The sequence below is a fragment of the Canis lupus genome, chromosome 38 (genome assembly GCF_003254725.2).
Source record: "Canis lupus dingo isolate Sandy chromosome 38, ASM325472v2, whole genome shotgun sequence".
Lineage (NCBI taxonomy): Eukaryota > Metazoa > Chordata > Mammalia > Carnivora > Canidae > Canis > Canis lupus.
In genome coordinates this window covers 991,937-1,010,771 of record NC_064280.1, presented here as the reverse complement: position 1 = coordinate 1,010,771, position 18,835 = coordinate 991,937, and the positions used below count along the sequence as shown (strand labels likewise).

The 18,835-nt window shown below is 43.9% G+C and overlaps 2 protein-coding genes across 8 annotated transcripts in view; one reads left to right on the top strand and one right to left on the bottom strand.

The window, feature by feature from the left end:
- SNRPE (small nuclear ribonucleoprotein polypeptide E) overlaps window positions 1-11,363 on the bottom strand; it is a 63,687-nt gene extending 52,324 nt beyond the window's left edge. The window contains exons 1-5 of one of the 7 annotated variants that reach the window (XM_049106941.1): window positions 11,184-11,338; window positions 10,766-10,792; window positions 8,957-9,019; window positions 7,691-7,769; window positions 5,608-6,933 (exon numbers count right to left, since the gene is read on the bottom strand). In XM_049106941.1, coding sequence (XP_048962898.1) covers window positions 6,905-6,933; window positions 7,691-7,769; window positions 8,957-9,019; window positions 10,766-10,792; window positions 11,184-11,237 — 252 coding nt within the window. In that variant the 5' untranslated portion in view covers window positions 11,238-11,338 and the 3' untranslated portion in view covers window positions 5,608-6,904. Of the gene's footprint in view, window positions 1-5,607; window positions 6,934-7,690; window positions 7,770-8,956; window positions 9,020-10,761; window positions 10,837-11,183 lie in introns of those variants that run through there. The other 6 variants (XM_025421200.3, XM_035711211.2, XM_049106938.1 and 3 more) reach the window with 6 other exon arrangements.
- Window positions 11,364-15,339: 3,976 nt separating this feature from the next.
- Window positions 15,340-15,836, top strand: LOC112642920 (60S ribosomal protein L21-like). The gene has a single exon (XM_035711210.2). The coding sequence runs from the start codon at window positions 15,344-15,346 to the stop codon at window positions 15,824-15,826; it is 483 nt and encodes a 160-aa protein (XP_035567103.1). The 5' UTR covers window positions 15,340-15,343; the 3' UTR covers window positions 15,827-15,836.
- Window positions 15,837-18,835: the final 2,999 nt, after the last annotated feature.

The following is an 18,835-nucleotide window of genomic DNA, read 5'->3' as shown; positions in this document are numbered from 1 at the left end:
ATAATTTGTCACTGATCCCCTTCCAAAAACAGGTGGCCCTGTTCTGACATTGTTCTCATTTACAATGCTTTAGTTTTAATGAACAGAAAACCAACCAGGAAATTCATTCTCTTACATAACAAGTCTGGTAGTAAGCAAGTTCTAGAGGCGATTAGTTCAGTGGCTCAACAATCATCAAAGATCAAATTTTTTTCCATTTTAGGATGCCAGCAGTTATGACTTCATAGTACTCTCATAATAAGCCTCTGAGTTCCATTCAAACTGCTGCTTGATGGTTGGCTGGCATGAGCAAAACAATTTTTTCATATGTACTACTATGAAAAGCAATTTAGAAGTACCTATAGAATTTTTTGTGAAGATAGATTTTTATCTATCTATCTATCATCTATCTATCTATTTATCTATGAGACAGAGAGAGTGAAAGAGAAAGCATAAGCAGGGTGAAAGGCAGAGGGAGAAGCAGGCTCCAGGACTCCAGGAGACTGATGTTGAGCCAAAGTCAGACATTTAATGGACTGAGCCACTCAGGTACCCCCAGAATTATTATTTTTATTATTTTTTTATTTTGCCCCCAGAATTATTTTTAATGTGCTATCCTTTGATGTTGTAATTCAATTTCTAAGTCAACTCACAGAAACATGTAAGTGGACACCAACAGGTACAAAGACGTTCATTACAAAATTCTTTTTAACTGCAAAAATCTGCAAACAGCCTAAAACACCCACTAATACAGGTGATTACTTAAATTGAGAAGCCCCCAAAATGGAATACATAACAGCTATTTAACATGGAAGAATGTTCAAGTTTTGCTGATAAAAGTCAAGCTACAGGGAGTATGCATACATAACCAAATAAAACTTAGTTATGATACCAAAAGCACAAGCAACAAAAGTAAAAATAAATAAGCTAGATTACATCAAAATTAAAAATGGATGTGCATCAAGACATAATCAACAGAATGGAAAAAGCAACCTACAGAATGGGAGAAAATATTCATGAACTGTGTATCTGATAAGGGGTTAATATCCAGACTATGTGAAGAACTCCTTCAGCTCAACGACAAAAAATAACCTGTTTAAAAATAGGCAAAAGACTTACAATAGACATTTCTCCAAAAAAGATAAACAAATGACCAATAAACATATCAAGATGCTTACCACCAACCATTATGGAAATACAAGTCAAAACCACAATGAGATATCACCTCACAACCACTGAGATAGTTGCTATCAAAAATAGATAATAAGTTTTGCCAAGAATGTAGAGAAACTGAAACCGGGGTGCACTATTGATGAGAATGTAAAATGGTGTAGCCACTGTGGAAAACTCTATGATGGTTCCTCAAAAAAACTGAAAGCAGGGTCTTAAAGAGATATCTGTATACCCATGTTCATAGCAACATTAAGACGGTTCTTCAAAAAATATTGTGGTGGTGGTGGGGGGTCAGGCACCTGAGTAGCTCCAGCGAAGTGTCTGACTCTTGATTTCTGCTCATGTCATGATCTCAGAGTGAGATCAAGCCCCGCGTCAGGCTCTATGCTGGGTGCGGAGCCTGCTTTATGATTCTCTTCCTCTCGACCCACCTTCCTTCCCCATCTCTTAAAACAAAACGTTTGGGTATATACTCAGAGGAATTGAAAACAGAGTCTTGAAGAGGAACATTAATCATGATAGCCAGAAGGTGAAAGTAACCCAAATGTTTATTGACAGTCAGTTAAATGTATAAAAGAAAATGTGCTGTAGAAACAAAATATTCAGCCTTAAAGAGAGGAAGGAAATCATGACATTCTACAACATGGATGAACCATGAGAACATTATGCTAAGTGAAAGAAGTCTATTATGGGCAGCCCTGGTGGCTCAGTGGTTTAGTGCCGCCTTCAGCCCGGGGTGTGATTCTGGAGACCTGGGATCGAGTCCCACATCGGGCTCACTGCATGGGGCTTGCTTCTCCCTCTGCCTGTGTCTCTGCCTCTCTCTGTGTCTCTCATGAATAAATAAATAAAATCTTAAAGAAAGAAAGAAAGAAAGAAAGAAAGAAAGAAAGAAAGAAAGAAAGAAAGAAAGAAAGAAAGAAAGAAAGAAAGAAGTCTATGAAAAAAGACATTTATACAAAGTATCTAGATCAGTCAAACGCATAGAAACAGAAAATAGAACGATGTTTGCTGGAAGTTGGGAGGCAGGAGGGATGGGAAATTGTTGAATGGATAGTTTCAATTTTGCAAGATAAAATAAGTGCTAGAGACTGCACTACAATGTGAATATACTTAACATTACTGACTGGCACAATTGTACCAGAATTAAAAACTGAAATTAAAAAAAAAACTTAAGTTATCAAATTGAATATAAAGCAAATCATAGGTATCTGTAAAGAACTTACAAGGAGGGGTCCCTGGGTGGCTCAGTCAGTCAGGCATTTGCCTTTGGCTCAGGTCGTGAACCCAGGATCCTAGGATCAAGGCCCACATCTGGCTCCCTATTCAGCAGGGAGTCTGCTTCTCCCTCTCTCTGCTTCTCCCCTGGCCCCTGCTTACACACATTCTCTCTCTCTCAAATAAATATATAAATAAAATCTTAAAAACAAAACAAAACAAAAAAATCTTAAAGGTTAACCACCCAACTTCTAATAATAGTTATGTATGGAGAATAGTTAAGTATGGAGACGGGGGAAAGGAGGCACTTTTTTTTTTTTTTTTTTTAACATGCACTAAAAGTAGGTCACCTGGGTGGCTTAGTCAGTTAAACCTGACTTGTGATTTTGGCTCAGATCATAATTTCATGGGTTGGGTTCCACACTCAGTGGGGAATCTGCTTGAGATTCTCTCTCCCTCTCCTCCACTCGGGTCTCTCTCTCAAATGGATCTTAAAAAAAAAGAAAAAAGTACACACTAAGCTAGGATGTTTTAATTCAATTTTTAAAAAGTTTAGTGAATAAAACTTAAACTCTAGGTACAATTTACATCAGTTCTAATGCCACTTCAAAAGTTACCAAGCATATCTACTCACAAAAGCATACCACGAGTAGGTTATCAAAGGAATAATTAATGAAGGAAAAGCTCCTGGCATCTTCTAGTTAACAGGAGATGCTGCCTATTAGGCTTACCACAGGAAGTGCCCATGACACTTCCTAGCCAATAATGCCTAAATCCAAATTAGACAAAGATCCATTCTCTAAGCCTGAAACTGACAAATTTGATACAAGGACAATAGCTAGTGCCTGCAAATACAAAGTCCTAGGCTTTTCAAACTATCCGTACCCTTCTTCCTCCCTACCTACTAATAAAACACCAGGCCTACACTAGCACTTTACTTTTTTAGAGCCTTCGTCTCCTCCCACTCCCATTTCAAGAATGTTACAAGAGAGTTAGTGGGTGGTTAGCAAGACCCCCTCAGAAACCAACAGCCATTCCAGAAAAATAATTGCTCACATACCAAACGCTGCCAACAAGAGCAGCTTCCCAGCAGCATGTTTTAATAACCTTAATGAAGCAGACAGCAACGCCTCCTGTAATACAAATTTTGGTTGGAAAAAAAGATATACAGATTGTGGAAAAGTACAACTTAAAAAGCAAACACCACAGGCTCCAGTAAGGCAGGAAAGCAAACAGAGATTTCTAAATACAGAGCTGAATTGTAAGAGTTCACTGTACCTTATTTCAATCATCGTTTGCTCTGTCAAAAATAGAACCTTCCATGTCTTGATCCATTCAGAATAAGCCACAGCAGGCACAGCTTTGCTTACACAGGGCAGCCAGGTCAGAAAGGCTGCACAGGGAAATGGAAAAGCAGCCAGCAGGTTTTCTTAGGGATTATACTGCTCCCGCTTTTATCCTTCTCCCCAGCTATTTTGGTGCCAAGAAAGCTGCAGGGAGGTCTTTGCCCTGAACAAGCTTTTACTAGAAAGTCTGAAGTAGTCTCAGGGATGCAACTCCCTCTGCTGCCCAAGGTTTTCTTTGCATATTGTAGCAGGTTCAGTGCATTTCAAACTCAACTATGTTAGAAGAGCTAAAATAGCCCTTTATTTAAAAATGTGACCAAAAAAGGCACAGGTTCAAATAGGAGAGGAACAGCTAGAAGCTGGACAAATTTCTATACTTAACTACAAATTTCCTCTATCTCATGAAGGGTGTCTTTTACTCAGTTTATTTTTTTAAAGATTTAAAAATTTATTATTCATGAGAGACACACACAGAGAGGGAGAGGGAGAGGGAGAGGGTGAGGGAGAGGGAGAGGGAGAGGCAGAGACACAGGCAGAGGGAGATGCAGGCTCCATGCAGGGAGCCCCACACAGGACCCAATCCCAGGTCTCCAGGATCACGCCCTGGGCTGAAGGCGGCGCTAAACTGCTGAGCCACCAGGGCTGCCCTCTTTTACTCAGTTTAAAGGAGACTTCTCTATCTCCCTCATAGGCACTTGGAAAAGCAGGAACTAGACTTCTTGTCCCTTTTTCACCCACTCTTAGTAATGCCCATTACCCGCATTTAAGGCAGGCCTTACTCATTTTTCAAGATCTAATTTAAATAGCACTTAGCGCATGGCACTGAAGCTGTTTGTTTGCCAGTGTTTCACTGCATTTGAGTTGGTGCCTATATAATAGCAGATGCTCAATAATCATTTATCAGAATTCTAACTAGAACTACTCTACAATTTTTTTTTTTTTTTTTTTTTTAAAGTTTAAGTAATCCCTTGGGGTACCTGGGTGGCTCAGCAGCTAAACATCTGCCTTTGGCTCAGGGTGTGATCCTGGAGTCCAGGATTGAGTCCCACATCAGGCTCCCTACATGGAGCCTGCTTCTCCCTCTGCCTATGTCTCTGCCTCTCTCTCTCTCTGTATCTCTCATGAATAAATAAAATCTTTAAAGTAATCCCTACATTCAACATGGTGCTCAAACACATGACCTCAAGACCAAGAGTCATACACTCTACCAACACAGTCAGCCAGGCACCCCAAACTAGAACCAACCCAAAGTATTGGGGGAGGAAAAATCTGTCCAGTTAATTCAGTTAGGACATAAGCAATTACTGGGGGAGGTGGCAACATCTTTAGAGAGAAGAGTAAGAGACAAGTGTTGCTCCAACTGACATACCATTATTCTGCCTAACAACTTACCAGTGCTGCTTGTGGTCTTTTTCCAGTTACTAATCTCACCAAGTCTCTGTCCTGCTGACTGTTAATAGAGCTCATTTTACATGTACTTTTAGGGCATTTTATCTTTGCCTATACCCAAACTACTTTTCACATTGTGATCTTAGTAGTAGGAGAGTCACAGAGACCTAACAGAGTGACTGTCAAAGTGCTAAGCAGATACAGAAGCTGTTATAGCATGTCCAGCCTATTGTGGTCAGCTCTTGTGTCCTGGCAGCCAGAATGACAAGTGCTGCTGAAGATGCGTATTAGTGCAATAATGTTTATTTTTGCGAGTCCTCTTCTCCAGCACCCACTATCAGAAGCTTACCTGTCAGGTAGAATTCCTACTCTTTGCCTTAAGAATCTATAGATTGAGGCTCTTGAAAAAAACAAATGCCCAGGGCAATTGCCACCCTCCAGACCACTTAGCTGCCACCTGTGTGAAAGGTCTCTACAACTGAATAGAAAGAAACAACGTGAATTTTAAAATAAAAACAATCCCACAGCATTTATTGTCCTCTGGTAAGAACATAAAGGTAATCAAAACAATACGAACAAGGGTTTTAGAACTATATTCCCAACAAAGGACATCTAAAATAACAAACTACGTGGCCTTCTCAAGAATTTCTCACTTCACTGATCATTCATTCTAGTTGGAGACACTTTGGAGCAGGGTAATATTATCTCCTTTTAGCATGATCCGACCTGCAACACAAAAATTAAAAAAAAAAAAAAAAGCTATTAATAGCCACTCAGACACATATGTAACGACGGTTTAGCCTCAGAATTCTGGATCATACTTGAGTGATTTTGAAAATGCCCTCTCTCGAGCAGGTATGTGAACATTTTCCAATATCAATATATTGAAAGGCTATGCATATTACAGCCTATGAACTTTTCCAAAAGAACCTAATGAAGGTAGAGAAATGTTATTTTGTGAAAAATAGTTTCTATAGACTAAGTCAAATAAATAGGTCTACTCCAACATTTCCCACTGCTCTTAGTTTATAGAAGTTGGGGAATGAGTTATGTGCAAAGTTTTAAAAAATGCAGAATACTGCAGCACCATTCTTAGAGTTCTCAGTATATTAAAGACTCCATGATGCAATTAATAAACCTGTTTGAGCCTTACCCAACATTTCCTAATCTTATTTGAGCAGAGAATATTTTTTCCTGAGAATATCTATAAACATTTTTAGAAATTTATATAAATCAGTTTGAGAAATGCTCATCAACCCCAATGGATTAAATGGTTTCACTTTACCAAACTTCTACAACAGGTAATATTAATCTATTCTATAGGTTAACTACTACATGGCAGGCATTGAATTAGGCAGTAAGCATATTAGGGAGAAAAAAAAAAAAAGGACTTACGGAGTATCTGGCCCAGTGAAGAGAGACATTAATAAAGTAACTCCACAAATGAGTGTATAACTACAAACTCAAATAACACAGCACACCCTGCCTCCCCATCCCTACCCCAAGTAAAATAAAACCAAACTCTGATATCTGACATTTGATTTGAGTCCTAAGGACAGAGGAAACAGCATATACAAAGATTTATGGTGAGGCAAATGAGCAGATTCAAACAACTGAAATTATACAAGCGTGGATGAAGCTCAGAAAATAAAGCAGAGTGATACAAAACAAGCAGAGGGACAAAAGGCCAGATCATGAAGAACCTTGCAGAATACATTAAAGACTTTCTTATCTTCCTAGCCACAGGAAGTCACTGGAGGACTTTAAGCAAAAGGAGGACGAGGTCAGACAGGAGCTTTTCAAAGACAGATGCAACCTGCAGAGCAAACTGGAGAGAAATGAGGTAGTTGCACAGAAATCAATCAGTAAACTGAATGGAGGCTGGTGCCATTCAGTAAGACAGGGAACACTAAAATAGCTCCGAAAGAGTATGTAAGGGGTGGGAAGTGAGTTTGATTTCTGCACATGTTAACTTTGAGAAGCCTTTGAGACATTCAAGCAGAAATGTTGAATAGGCTCAGACCAGGGCTACGGAAGTAAATCTGAGGTCAATACAAATATATATAGATGGTGATTAAAAGTATAGTCTCAAGGTTATAACCTTGAGGTTTTGGGTAAATAATACCAAATGACAGGAAGGCCTACAACCAAGCCTTGAGCAACTCAAAACAAATGGCTGGGTCCCAAAGAATGAATATAAAAAATTTGGAAAGGAATAACTAGAAATGAAAAATGAAAATCTGAGTATAGTAACACGGAACCAAGGGAACAAAGTGTTTTAAGGTGGGAGTGGCCAACAGTGCGAAATGCTGTTTAGAGTTCAATATAATGAAGGCTAATATTAACCATTAGATTTAACACCATTTGTCACTGGTGACCTTGGTGAGAGCTGAGTGGAAAAACAAAAGCAGAAATGGGAGTGGGGTAAGCAGAGGCAGAGGATGATTTCAAGAGTGAACTACTTTCCCACACACTAAATTCTCAAATGCAAACTATAAATTTAAACATGAACTGAGTTGCAACTCATTCAATTCTGTAAGTGAATAAAAATTTCCACAATTCCAAAAGGCCATCTACATTCTTACCCAGTTGTTTTCTTGACTTTGTTTTAGAATGAATCTCTTCGGCATCATCTAATACAAGGTTCATGTACTCATCAAAACCCTAGAAAAATAAGCCAACCCATTGTCATTTTCAAGTAAAATCACACCCAAACTATTCCAGATGAATACCTATAGAGAAATGCCAACTAACTTCAGAAACTCATCTCTCCACTGATCTTTCAGCTAAACAAGCATTTCCCTCCTAAGCCTCTTTTTAAATAACAAGAAAACCACAACATACTCCAAATTACCTCTCAAGCCTTTTGGACTTGATTTGATTAGCTATGCCTTAGAGCCAACGTCCCTATCGCTTATAACTTGTCCAATTCAGAATGTGTGTACATATATGAATTAACTTCCACTGCCTCCAGTCTTCCCATGTTCCTCACAAAACACTCTTGCCACTACCCATAACATTTGTTTTTCTACTAGTAAGCAGGGAAGATTACTGATGAATCTGCAATATCTAAAGGTAAATATCATAGCCTCCTAATGTCCTAACATAATACTTTTTAGCCATATTTTATCTTTCTTTAAAACATTATTTAGGGCAGCCTGGGTGGCTCAGCGGTTTAACGCTGCCTTCAGCACAGAGCATGATCCTGGAGACCCGGGATTGAGTCCCGTGTCGGGCTCCCTGCATGGATCTTGCTTCTCCCTCTGCCTCTTCTCTCTCTGTGTATCTCATGAATAAATAAATAAAATCTTAAAAAAAAAAAATTATTTAGGGATAGGGTGCCTGGGAGATGCAGTCGGGTTGGGTGTCTGACTCTTGGTTTCGGCTCAGGGATCAGGCCCTGTGTCCGGCTCCACACGCAGCAGAATCTGCCTAAGTTTCTCTCCCATTCCCTTTGTTCCTCCCACCTCACTCTCTCTAAAATAAAAAACAGAAAAACTACCCCACGTTACTTAGCATGTTCTGCTATTCTGAAAGTCTTACTTAACTAACCCCACTCCATTCTATTCAGGTATCACCTAATACAGAACTAATACACCATTAATTTTCACCTCACTTTATTTCTTTTGTCCCCTTCTTTAAATACTGACACTGTCATTTAAGTAATTTTAAGAATTAATTTTCCCTTTTTTATGAATGACCCAACTTCCATCAAACAGAACATAAGACAAGGAAAGCAGCGTTGAAGAACTTTCTCTGGTTGGGTCTTCGACTTCTGCTCTGGCTGGGCATTTCTGCAAAATCATTTAAATGAACAAACTGCTGTGAGATAAAACATCCTGAGTACTCACAATGATACAGCCCTCTATCCGCATGTTTACTTGCTCATAAAGCCACACCTGAATCCGAGATCTCTGGAGGTGGGGGGAGAAAAAAGTAGGTCAAGAAAGCAAGTAAACAAACCCCAATCACTCTGGTCAAACAACAGAGAAATATGGCTCCTAAAGAATATCTTAAAAAAAAAAAAAAAAAAAAAAAAGCCAAGAATTTTAACTATTTGAATCATATCCAAGAAATGATAACCAAGACCAGTTATTTGCCAGGAAACATTCTCAATAAATGCTATATTGGGACTAAGTTCATAATTTTCCTGCCATCTTGGGACTCATTTTTTATTGCTTCTTTTCTCAATACATTTAGAGTGCAAGGTGACAGTGTAGCACAAGGCAGTAATTTCCAATGATCAAGAGCTTCTTTCTTATCTGCGATAGCAAAATCCAGCTTCAAAACAGCTTTCTCTAGGTCCCTAATTTCCCTCACATTTAACAACCAGGGAAAGGGCCCTCGATTCTAGTCATTAAAAGTTACAATGGCCTGGGGCACCTGGCTGGCTGAGTTAGTGAAGCCTGTGACTTGATCTTGGGGTCGTGGGTTTGAGCCCCACCTTGGGTATAGAGATTTACTTAAAAAAAAAAAAAAGTTTTTACAACTTGAAATTAATGGGTTTGTAATTATGTTACCACACTAAAATTTGTCAGAGCATTGTCAGAAACTACATTTTCGGGGATCCCTGGGTGGCGCAGCGGTTTGGCGCCTGCCTTTGGCCCAGGGCCCGACCCTGGAGACCCGGGATCGAATCCCACATCGGGCTCCCGGTGCGTGGAGCCTGCTTCTCCCTCTGCCTGTGTCTCTGCCTCTCTCTCTCTCTCTCTGTGTCTATCATAAATAAAAATAAAAAAATAATAATAAAAAAAGAAACTACATTTTCTTTCCAAAATAATTTAAACACCCTGTCCTACCAACTCACAATTTGAGTTGCTAAAAATCCCTCCAAAGGAAAGCAGGCTGTCACTACATCCTGAGCCTATCCCTCCCTTCCTCCTTTTTTGGGCATCTTTTCTCTATTTAAGTCCCTCTCCCCTCCGTTATTTTGTGGTTTAAAGTGGATAGGAGCGATCCCTGGGTGGCGCAGCGGTTTGGCGCCTGCCTTTGGCCCAGGGCGCGATCCTGGAGACCCGGGATCGAATCCCACGTCGGGCTCCCGGTGCATGGAGCCTGCTTCTCCCTCTGCCTGTGTCTCTGCCTCTCTCTCTCTCTGTGTGTGACTATCAAATAAAAATTAAAAAAAAAAAAATAAGTAAAGTGGATAGGATTCTTCCCTTGTTTCATCCCAAGGGGAGAAAAAAGGGGGAAAGGTTCCAAGGCTCTAGCCATTAAGGACTATCAACAAACGTACCCAAATACCAGCCACATCTGCCATTAATTTACTTTTTCAAATTAGTGATTTCGGTCTTGCAAAAAGTAACGATGCCACAGTTCTTTCCGTGGTTTGGAGTTGATATTTCATTACATCAGAGCTTTCCTGACCGCTTCCCCTCCAATCTCTAGCCTGCACCCCCCCCCCCCCCCCCGCTTTTTAAAATTTTTTCTTAAGTGATCTCTACACTCCACCCGGGGCTGGAAGCCCCTCCCCCAAGATCAAGAGTTGCCGGTTTCCGAGCCCGGGCCCGACCCGCCAAGCTCCGCAGTTCCACGTTTCCGCGACACGTTGATCAGACGGGAGGACGCTACCCACCGACCGAATTCATCTTGTCGCTTAAACCCACCCTTCGACTTTAAAAGGGAAGCACAGAACGACGGGGAAGAGATGACTTACGTACGTTTTGCAAGTATCTGAAGATGAGGTTCTGCGGCAGCGGTTAAGGAAGAAGCAGAGGCAGAGTCGCCCGGCCTGGGCGGGAGGGGGCGGAGTCCGCGCGGCGGACAGTGACCAGCGGGCCAGGCTCGCCGCAGGCGCCCGCTCCCGCTCCCGCTCCCGCTCCCGCTCTGCTGGAATTGCTCGGCGCCTCCGTCCTCCTCGCGCCCGGGGCGCTGTCTCCGTCGCGGACTCCGGCTGCCCTCCTCGCGCCCCCCGTCGCCGCGCGGCCCGCCCGAGCCCGAGCCCGCCCCCCGCCGCCGCCCGCCCAGGCCCGCGACTACCCGCGCTGCCCCCCGGGGGCTCACGGGAGGTGCGTCCGCCCCGCGCTCCCTCAGGCCGACTCCCCGCGCCTCCTCGTCCTGCCGCCCCGCGTAGGATACGATGGGCTGAACCATCACCTTCTGCACTTTCTGGCCCTGGCCACGGTACGCCATGGTGGAAGCCGACAAGGACCGCGCGCTCTCTCCGAAGGCAACTTCCGCGACGCAGAACCGGAAGCGGAAGCGCCTGGCGCCCGCGTGGCGACCCGGGCGGCTCCTGGGAGATGCCTCTCTATCCGCGGGGGCGGCCTTTCTCTGTGGTCTCTAGCCCCGGGCGGACTCCGGCGGGCGGCGCCGCGCTTCGGTTCGTGAGTCGATCCCACAGCGCCCCCTGGAGGGAGGCGGAGGCGGCGCAGGGAGGCGGCGCCCGTGCGGGCGTGGCCGCGGCTCCATCCTCCGGCTGCGCACCTGTGCCGCGGAGGTGGGTCGCTCCCGTGTCCCCTGCGCTGCCGGCGCGCGGGGCCGCCTCGCTGTCCGGACGCGGCGGCGGTGAGAAGCCCCGACGCGGGCGCCCCCAGCCCGGCCCTCGCGCCCACAGACCGTCCAAACTCAAAAGGCAGGCGCCGGCTTCGCTCCTGGACCCGATGATGGGGCGTTTCTGCGGGCGGCCCTGGGGCCTGGCGGACCGACGTGGCACGAGAGCAGGAGAACCCGGGGCAGGAGCTGGAGGGACCCGCGGAGAGGACAGAACCAGAACCCGCTCCCTTGACCGGGCTCCTCCGCCGAGGGCGGTATGAATGCTGACCTCATGACCGCACGGAGGTGTTGAGACCAGGCGACGCGAAAGCGACCTTGGAGCTGCAAAGAGCCAGAGAACGCGTGGGATGCTTGTTGGTTTAGAAAAAGGTTTCAGGCCCCTGGTGGCTCAGTGGTCGAGCATCTGCCTTGGGCTCAGGTCATGACCCCAGGGTCCTGGGATCGAGGCCTGCATCAGGACCCCCACAGGGAACCCGCTTCTCCCCCTGCCGTATCCCTGTGATTCTCTCTGTCTCTCATGAACAAATAAAATCTTAAAAAAAAAAAAAGAAAAAGTTTCCCCCTCCCCCTCCCCATCCCCCTCTCCCATCCCCCTCCCCCTCCCCCTCCCCCTCCCCTATCCCCATCCCCATCCCCATTCCCAACCCCAATCCCCATCCCCCATCCCCATCCCCATCCCCCATCCCCCATCCCCATCCCCCATCCCCATCCCCATCCCCCATCCCCATCCCCCATCCCCCATCCCCATCCCCATCCCCATCCCCATCCCCATCCCAATACAGGGCTATGTTGTCTGCAGAGTAAACGGGTGGGTTGAATCCAAAGATAGCATGGATGGAGGGACCTGTCACGCCCATCTCATCTCAGATGCACAGATGCTTCGCTGCTCTTGCAGTTTCCTGTCCGAAGTTAGGGCTCCTGAGCTTTCAAGGATTGATCCCCATAAGCAATCATCTGATTATACAACTCATGACAGATGATTTGTTTTTTTTCCCCTTTATTTTAAAGATATATTTTTTTAAGAGGATCTTATTTATTCATGAGAGACAGAGAAGCAGAGAACGAAGCAGGCTCCAAGCAAGGAGCCTGGTGCAGGACCTCGATCCTGGGACTCCAGGATCACGCCCTGAGCCCAAGGCAGAAACTCAACCACTGAGCCACCCAGGGATCCCACAAAGATTTATTTATTTTAGAGAGGGAGAGAATCCCAGGCTGACTCCCTGCTGAGCACGGAGCCCAACACGGGTCCATCTCACCACTGTGATGTAATGACCTGAGCCCATATCAAGAGTGGGTTGCTTCACTGACGGAGCCACAGGCACCCCTGTTTTTTCTTTTAAGTGACTTTGCTTCTATGACATTTAAATCCTTGATCCATCTAGAATGTACCCCAGTATATCCTAGAACTGGTACAACTTTATATCTAGATAGCTACCCAGTTTCTCCATTACCATTACAAAAAACCCCATAGTTTCCTCATTTCATTTAAAATGCCACATTTAGGGTCACCCGGGTGGCTCAATCCGTAGGCATCTGCCTTTGGCTCAGGTCATGATCTCACGGTCCTGGGATCAAGTCCTGCATCGGGCTCCCTGCCTACTTCTCCCTCTCCCTCTGCATGCAGCTCCTGCTGCTTGGGCTCTCTGGCTCTCTATCAAATAAAATCTAAAATAAATAAATAAATAAATAAATAAATAAATAAATAAATAATCTAAAATAAAATATGCAACATTTATTATACACCAAGTGTATGTGTATGTATATATGTATAGTTTATATTTTGCCCAAATGATCTTTGTATCCTATGACCAGTGTCACTGTTACAAGTACTGTATGATATTTCCTTATTTGGTAGGACTGGAAGTCGATAGAACTTTCTTAGCTGTTCTTATTTATTTTTCTTACAAACTTTAGAATTAGCTTATCTAATTAAAAGATTCCTTTCTGTATTTTTACTGTGATTACATTAAACTTGAGAATGACTTAGGATCTGTTTTTTAAAACTATGTGATGTCTATTTGTTCAAATTTTCCTTTGGGTCTTTGGGAATCTTTCTGTTTTCTTTAGTTTCCAGTGTCTTCTTGCTAGCAGCTTATCTAGTTTAATCATAGTTAATGCTTTCTTCTTGTTCTTAAAAATTGACTTTTCTGGGCAGCCCGGGTGGCTCAGCGGTTTAGCGCTGCCTTTGGCCCAGGGCATGATCCTGGAGACCCGGAGTCGAGTCCCACGTTGGGCTCCCAGCATGGAGCCTGCTTCTCCCTCTGCCTGTGTCTCTACCTCTCTCTGTGTGTTTCTCATGAATAAATAAATAAAATCTTTTAAAAAATAAATAAATAAAAATTGACTTTCCGTTTCTTTTTAAAGATTTTATTTATTTATTCATAAGAGACACAGAGACACAGAGGCAGAGACATATGCAGAGGGAGAAGCAGGCTCCATGCAGAAAGCCGGATGCGGGACTCGACCCCCGGGACCCCAGGATCACGCCCTGAGCCAAAGTCAGATACTCAACCACTGAGCCACCCAGATGTCCCCAAAATTGACTTTTCTTCAACTGTATGTTCTTGCTGGGTTTTTAGAAGAAAAAGTGATAAATTCAATTATGTAAAAAATCACATAAAGTTTTGGGTGACTAAAACATCACCACAGTAAGCAAAGTCAAAAGGTCTGGGAGAAGTATGTTTGTACCACATCAAACAAATGGCTAATTTTACATATATAATGTACTTTTTAAAAAATGCTTTTCTGAAAAAAAAATGCTTTTCTGGTTCTCTGTTGCTGCGAAAGAAATATTTCAAAACTTGAGAACTTAAAACAACTATTTTGTTATAATTCATGATTTTGTGAGTCAAGAATTTGGGCAGTGCCCAGCTGGGCAATTTTTTTTTTCTTGCTCTAAAAGGTATATTTAAGGGTTTGGTGTATGTGTTTAGAAAATTGGCCTCACTTGGGTCCCCCTCCTTGTCTGTGTAGCCTCAGGGAGAGATATCTCATATGTTGTATCTCTGGCAGAGTAGGAAGTTTCTTTCTTTTTTTTGAGAGAGACAGAAAGTGCATGCATGCCTGTGGGGACGGCGCAGGGGAGGGGCAGGGGGAGAGGGAGAGAGAATGTTAAGGAGGCTTCACACCCTGCTAATGCAGGGCTCAACCTCATGACCCTGAAATCATGACCTGCGCTGAAATCAAGAATTGGATGTTTAACCAACTGAGCCACCCAGGAGCCCCTAGGATGCTTTCTTTTAAATGGTGGCCTAGGCTTCTAAAAAAACAAGGCTGGGGATGCTTACGTGGCTCAGCGGTTGAGCATCTGCCCTTGTCTCCGGGTGTGATCCTGGGGTCCCGGGACTGAGTCCTACATTGGGCTCCCTGCATGGAACCTGCTTCTCCCTCTGTCTGTGTGTCTCTGCCTCTCTCTCTCTCTCTCTCTCTCTGTCGCTCATGAATAAATAAAATCTTTAAAAAATAATAAACAAACAAAAAAAACAAACAAATAAATAAGTAAATAACCAAGGCTGAAGCCACAGTACCATTTAAAGGCCAGGCCAGGAACCAGTATACAGTTCACACCCCAGGCCAGATTCAAGGGCTGGAAAAATAGATCCCACCTCTGTTAAAGGTTAAAGAATTTGTAGCCACAAACAGACAAAAGGATCCAAAATAAGAGTTGGCAATGGAGATAAACAATGAGTTTATCGTAAAGGAAATACATATGAGGAACCGCCATCTTTCAGTAATTCACCAAAATGACCAACACAAAGGGAAAGAGGAGAGGTACCCGCTATATGTTTTCTAGGCCTTTTAGAAAACAAGGAGTTGTTCCTTTGGCCACATACATGCGAATGTGTAAGAAAGGTGATATTGTGGACATCAAGGGAATAGGCACTGTTCCAAAAGGAATGCCCCACAACTGTCAGCATGGCAAAACTGGAAGAGTCTACAAAGTTACTCAGCATGCTGTTGGCATTGTTGTAAACAAACAAGTTAAGGGCAAGAGTCTTGCCAAAAGAATTAATGTCCGCATTGAGCATATTAAACACTCAAAGAGCCGAGAGAGCTTCCTGAAACGTGTGAAGGAAAATGATCAGAAAAATAAGGAAGTCAAAGAGAAAGGTACTTGGGTCCAGCTGAAGCGCCAGCCTGCCCCACCCAGAGAAGCACACTTTGTGAGAACCGATGGAAAGGAGCCTGAACTGCTGGAACCCATTACCTATGAATTCATGGCTTGATAAATGTAAAGAAAAGACCTCAGAATTGTAAAAGGAAAGAAAGGAAAGAAAGAAAGAAAGAAAGAAAGAAAGAAAGAAAGAAAGAAGAAAGGAAGGAAGGAAGGAAGGAAGTAAGGAAGGAAGGAAGGAAGGAAGGAAGGAAGGAAGGAAGAAAGAAGAAAGAAAGAAAGAAAGAAAGAAAAAGAAGAAGAAAGTAAGCGAGAATAAAAGAAGCAAAGAAGAAGCATAAGCCTGCGGATTAAGAATAATTGAAGGAAGAAGGAAGTGCCGGTAAAGCACGTGCTTCTGCAATCCCTCCACCCCCCCCCACCTCACTCATTATGAGGCATGCCAACAAATTAAACTACCTTGGTGGCTCAGTTGGTTAAGCGTCTGCCTTCTGCTCAGGTCATGATCCCAGGGTCCTGGGACCCAGCCTCAGGTGGGAAGCCTGCTTTTCCCTCTCCTCCCTGCTCCTGCTCTCTCACTATCTCTGTCGCTATCTCTGTCTCTCTGAAATAAATAAATAAAATCTTAAAAAAAAATTACACTGAGAAGCCATAGAAAGATCAAAGAGTGGTGGAAATATAAATTATTAAACTGTACATTCCAAAGAAAGGGGTTGTAAAGACGGGCAGTCTAGCAGAGATCGCCAGCCCCTGACATGGGTACGTGGGTCAAGAGCTTTTTATTTTTTTATTTATTTTTATTTATTTATGATAGTCACACACACAGAGAGAGAGAGAGAGAGGCAGAGACACAGGCAGAGGGAGAAGCAGGCTCCATGCACCGGGAGCCTGATGTGGGACTCGATCCGGGGTCTCCAGGATCGCGCCCTGGGCCAAAGGCAGGCGCCAAACCGCTGCGCCACCCAGGGATCCCCAAGAGCTTTTTTATTCATCCAGCAAATGTTTATCAAATGCCTTTGTTATGGCCTGAAGTGGGCCCCCTGAAACTCATATGTTGAAGCTCTAACCTGCAGCACCTCATAATATGACTGGAGTTGGAGATAGGCCCCTTAAGGAGGTAATTAAGGTTAAATGAAGTCATATGGGTGGGCTCTAATCCAGGATGACTGATGTCCTTATAGAGACATTAAAGCACAGACATGTGCATGTAGGACAAAGACCACGTGAGCGCATAGTGAGAAAGTGGCATCCGCAAACCGCAGAAGCCTCAGAATAAACCAAATTTCCAAACACCGTGATTTTGGATTTCTAGCCTCCAGCACTGTGAGAAAATAAATTTGTTGTTTAAACCATCCAGTCTGTGGTATTTTGTCATGATAGTGCCGAGAGTATATAGGTTGGTAAGAATCTCTATCTCGGGCAGCTCGGGTGGCCCAGCAGTTTAGCGCCGCCTTCAGCCCGGGGTGTGATCCTGGAGACCCGGGATCGAGTCCTACGTCGGGCTCCCTGCATGGAGTCTGCTTCTCTCTCTCTCTCTCTCTCTCTCTCTCTCTCTCTCTCTCCTCTCTTTCAGTCTGTCGTGAATAAATAAATAAAATCTTAAAAAAAAAAAAAAAGAATCTCTGTCTCAAATTTACACTCTGCTGAGGTTGGACAGGGAAACAATTTTAAAACGGTAGGGGTAAACTAACAGTGAATGCCTAGCGGATGGGCACCAAACCCCAGTTTGCGGAGGAGAGCAGGGTGCTGGGAGAGTAGCCTGGAGGCGACCGGATGTGTTGGAGTTAGCCAAAATAAGAGACTTTTAGGGGGAAAGATAGCGTTAACAAAGGCAAAGCGTTGGAGAGAGGTTAGTGGTCAAGGGAAGTGGACAGCTTGTAGTTTTGCTGGAGTGACTGACGTGCATCAAGGGCCAGGCAGGAGGCTGGTAGGACAGGGTTTTGCAAGCCGCTGTGCTAAGGGACTTGAAAATAATTGTGGAGGGAGAGGGAAGGATTGGAAGACTTTTCAAAGCAGTGACTCAGATTTGCATTTAAAATAATCTGTTAAATGATTAGTTTACACCTAAGCCAAGAGTAGTTACAGCAAACGGAGCAAGAATGAGACCGCACCAACGGAACGGTCAGAGTTCACTGAATGCGAACCTGCCTCTGTGCGGGCCTTGTTAGTAGCTCACACCAGCTCCCTGGCTAAGCGACACAGAACTCCGGCTCTGACACCTCAAGGAAGCCCTCCCTGGCCAGTCTTGAAGCGACTTTTCATTCCCTCTAGAGCACCGTCTACTTATACTTGCACCTACATCATTCCTGGTACCTTTGTCTTAAAAATACTTCCTCTTTGCATTACACTCTTCTCCCTGGTGACCAGTAGCATTAAATGATAGAGGGCCACCCAGGTGGAGCGGCGGTTTAGCGCTGCCTTCAGCCCAGGGCCTGATCCTGGTGTCCTCGGATCGAGTCCCACGTCGGGCTCCCTGCATGGAGCCTGCTTCTCCCTCTGCCTGTGTCTCTGCCTCTCTCTGTGTGATGAATAAATAAAATCTTTTTTTAAAAATTTTTATTTATTTATGATAGTCACAGAGAGAGAGAGAGAGAGAGGCAGAGACATAGGCAGAGGGAGAAACAGGCTCCATGCACTGGGAGCCCGATGTGGGATTCAATCCCGGGTCTCCAGGATCACGCCCTGGGCCAAAGGCAGGCGCTAAACCGCTGCGCCACCCAGGGATCCCAAATAAAATCTTAAAAAAAAAAAAAAAAAGATAGAATTTGGATTGTTTTGAGCCTCTTCAAGGGGCACCTGGGTGGCTTAGTGCCTGAGTGTCTGCCTTTGGTTTGGGTCATGATCCCAAGGTCCTGGGATCGAGTCCATCCTGCCTCTCCCTCTGCCCCTTGCCTCTTCCTCGTGAATAAGTAAAATCTTTAAAAAAAAAAAAAAAAGGATGGAAATCCAAAATGCTTTATGGCAGTTATACTGAGATATTAATTTCATATTAACTCAGTTTTTTTTTTTTTTTTTTTTTTTTTTTTTTTTTTTTTAAATTTTTTTTTTAAATTTTTATTTATTTATGATAGTCACACAGAGAGAAAGAGAGAGAGGCAGAGACACAGGCAGAGGGAGAAGC